General features: G+C 38.5%; 1 protein-coding gene across 1 annotated transcript; it reads right to left on the reverse strand.

The window, feature by feature from the left end:
* Positions 1 to 373: 373 nt before the first annotated feature.
* LOC130506662 (protein NRT1/ PTR FAMILY 4.4) lies at positions 374 to 3,485 on the reverse strand. The gene is made up of 5 exons (XM_057001353.1): positions 3,277 to 3,485; positions 2,938 to 3,155; positions 1,964 to 2,395; positions 1,622 to 1,740; positions 374 to 1,540 (listed from the first exon to the last, which is right to left on the reverse strand). The coding sequence occupies exons 1-5, from the start codon at positions 3,419 to 3,421 to the stop codon at positions 652 to 654; spliced, it is 1,803 nt and encodes a 600-aa protein (XP_056857333.1). The 5' UTR covers positions 3,422 to 3,485; the 3' UTR covers positions 374 to 651.
* Positions 3,486 to 3,696: the final 211 nt, after the last annotated feature.

Genomic DNA, 3,696 nt, shown 5'->3' on the forward strand with positions numbered 1-3,696 from the left:
ACCAAATATTTTGTTGAAGAGAAGTTAGCGGTGAAGACACTATGATTCATTGATATTGATGGAGCAATGGACCAGTGTGTTGTGTGGACCTTCTCTGTCTGCCTGAAGGTCACAGCTAATAATGCTAACCTCAGTATATCTTTTAGCTTATGATGTCAATATCTATGGGTATTGACCATATCTATCTCCAACTTCAAAGATGTCTTATATAAGTCAAAGGAATCATCATATGCCTCAGAAGTCAAAACCTGATATTGCTCGGTTGTTGTTAATGGCAGCAATCGCATACTGAAATATTATTTTTAAGCAGCTGTAGCTGTTTGTTTTCTCCATCTTTGCCCCAAATCTTATGAACTTCATCAGTCACATCACAAAACGAACTAGCTTAATATAGTCCCATCACAAAAACCAACTAGCGTAATACATTATTAATTCATAAAGACAAGTTGTTATAAACCTTTTAAACTAACTCATCATCATTACAAACCCCAGAAATGAAATGAAAAACAGTACAAACTCTACCCCGCCACTTCCAAAACATATGATTACAACCATATTAATAAGCATAAAGGATCTAACTCTTCAAGAGGTTCCTTCTATTCATTATAACCCTAAAGGGAAACATTCCACAAGAAGATCTAATTAACATAGTCAAATTCTTGGCTGTTCCATCTTGGAATCCTTATTTACTCCATCTTCTAGATCCTCCAAGCTATTAACCTCGGCCCTATGTTGTGTCGCGGATGGACCAAACGAATACCATCTTGACCAGAAGAGATAGTTAAAGAAGTTGATGAAACTCAATGAAGCTAAGAGCCAGTAAAAGAGATCTAATCTATCTTTGTTTAAGTCGTTATCGCCTAGCCAATCTTCTCTTGTCCCAGATCCATTACTAGACGTAACTTTATTCACGGCCGAGACAAGAACAGAGCTAAGATAGAACCCGAAAGAGTAAGAACAGTAAGTCATTGCCGTGAGAAAAGACTGCATACTCTGTGAAGACTGTTTGTAAAAAAACTCCACCAAACCAACGGCTGTAAACATCTCTGATAAACCGAATATCAGAAACTGTGGTGCGATCCAGAAGATCGAGACCGTTACGTTCTGTTCCAAGAACGATTCGCGTCTCTTCTTTTCCACTAGAGCAGCTGCAACCATCGAGAAAGTCGCAAAGAACAGTCCAGTGCCAATTCTCTGAAGAGGAGAGATTCCGGAGTCGTTTCCCGTGAGTTTTCTAGCGAGTGGAACGAAGAACGTTTCATAGAGAGGAACGACGAAGATGAGAATGATGTAAGGAATGGCTTGAAGTGAAGCTGGTGGGATTTGGAATGTTTTTGTGATGTGTGTGTCCATGGAGCTTCCTTGCTGAACAGAGAAAGTTTGGAGCTGAGCTAAGATGGTGTTGAAGAATATGGTGCAGGCGAAAATGGGTATAACTGATAAAAGAATCTTGACTTGATGGACTTGTTCGACTGTGCATAGTCGCCATGGACTCTCCATTGCTTTGCCTTGCGTCTTGATGCAAGCCTTGTCAAGAAACCTGCACGTTTTGCGTTTAGTAGTTGTATAGTTAGTTTGTTAAATTTGGCGGTAACTGTAAAGAGATTAAAAGACAAATAACCTGAACTTATTACTGTGAAGGAGAGGTTTGACACCAACGAGATCCATTACAGGTTGATGAAGCATGTTTGGGTTTGAAGGGCAAATCTGTTTACGCTTAGTGATCGCGGCTACGAAGACCTGATCGGTCAAAGAATACCAGAATATTAAGTCAAGATCACATGACTCCAGATGTATCAACGTTCTCGGTTTATATATTTACCAAAAAAGAAAAAAACGTTTGGTGTTTCTAGTTAATAAATGAATTTTGTTTAAATGATATAAATGAATTTTGTTTAAAATGATAAAAGTTATTCGTTAGTAAAGCACAGACAAAATACACAAACGCAAACAATCGAACTACCTGAGCAATTGGTGTGAAGATGCTACCACGAGGCGGTTTATTCCTATAAAAGTTAGTCCCAGCAGCAAGACTGATCATACCGGCGGCCATAACAAGGGCCGAGACACCAAAACCGATGTCCATTCCAGAATGTGTTTGCACCCAAACTAAGAGTGTGAGTGCAATAAGCTGACCCATTGAGAAGGCGAAGTAAGCCGCATTAAAGAAACTTGATAGCTTTCTTAAATCCTTTCTTTGAAACTGGTCTGCACCGTGAGAGATGATGTTCGGTTTGAGACAGCCGCTCCCTAAGGCCACCAAACAGAGTGCTGCGTAGAGTGTAGCTGCCTTGTAACCATTTGCCTCTAAGCAATGTGTTGTGGTGTTCTTCATGTTGCATTCTGGTGGTCTTAGCTGGGGAAGATGAGCTTGGACTGACAATAATATGAACCCCTGTTTCATTGATGTACATGTTTTTTTGTCAGCTAGCTAGAATTTACTTTTAAGTTTGTCAAACAAGACACAAATATGACTATCTTTCGTAACTAAAATATTAGAAAGTTACATCCATATTGTGTAAAGTGGACTCATAACATGCTTTTAACCTGACCAGTATGTTACTGGAGTTTTCATGTCGCCTAAGATGTAAGCCGTAAATTTTGTTACTAGACTATTCTGTTACACTGTTTTTTGGATGTCACTATTGTGCGATACTAAATACTTATAACATATAATATAACGTAATAAGTTAAAATCATTTTTTATAAACCATTTGCTTTTCCAAAGAACCGAAAGTTTAAACAAGTTAATTCACTTTAGTTAGAAACTTTACGTTAAAGTTTTCGACTTTTGTCTAAATATACTTCTAATAGCACGTTTTTAGTCAAAAGTTACTAGTTAGAGAAGAAAGTGATGTAGATTGTAGAATATTCAGTAGCATCTCTCAAAGAAAATAATGAGAAAGGAAAAGAGAGCTAGACATGGAGAGAACATACAGATATTTCTATGACGCCGAAGATGAGCATGGTGCGAAAGCTTCCAAGGTATGAATCAGAGAGGAAGCCACCAAGAAGCGAGAGGAGAAACACCGTTCCTACGAAGTTAGTCACCAGGTTTGCGGCTTTGGACAAAGGGAAATGCATCTCATTGAAAACGTATGTGATCAAGTTGTTCCCAACAGCCGCAATCGCCATCATCTCAAAGGCCTGTAGGCCTGAGCATATACACACAACCAACCAATTTAAGATAACATGGACCGAGCCAACCATACGCAACATGCTCTAGTCGATACGAGGATATACATAAGTTAATATTGACGAGAGCAGGAAGGATACCTAAGACAAATAGAGCAGCTCTCGTACCACCATGCTTGTCTTGCCTGCATGGTCGACCTCGAAAATCAACGCAGAGATCGTCTGATGATTCCTCGGACGTGTGTAGTCCTCTTTTAGGTTCTTCAGATAAATCATGAACATCCATGGCTCTTTCTGTTTTTCTTGTATTATAGCAACAGTAGGAAAATAAAAGTTTGGCTTTAGAAGAAGTTGGCACAAAACTAAATAAAAGAGGTGGGCAGCGGGAGGTACTTATAATGTCTTGGTCATTCATTACTAGAATAGAAGTCAGGAGAGAGAGAGAGAGACTAGAAAATATTATCCAATCAAAAACCTTCTCATTTATATTTTGATTTTATAAGATTTTTAGCGTAAATTATTAATTTAAAAAATAAATCTGTAGCAGAAAATGTAGTATCC

The sequence above is a fragment of the Raphanus sativus genome, unplaced genomic scaffold (assembly GCF_000801105.2).
Source record: "Raphanus sativus cultivar WK10039 unplaced genomic scaffold, ASM80110v3 Scaffold3520, whole genome shotgun sequence".
Classification (NCBI taxonomy): domain Eukaryota; kingdom Viridiplantae; phylum Streptophyta; class Magnoliopsida; order Brassicales; family Brassicaceae; genus Raphanus; species Raphanus sativus.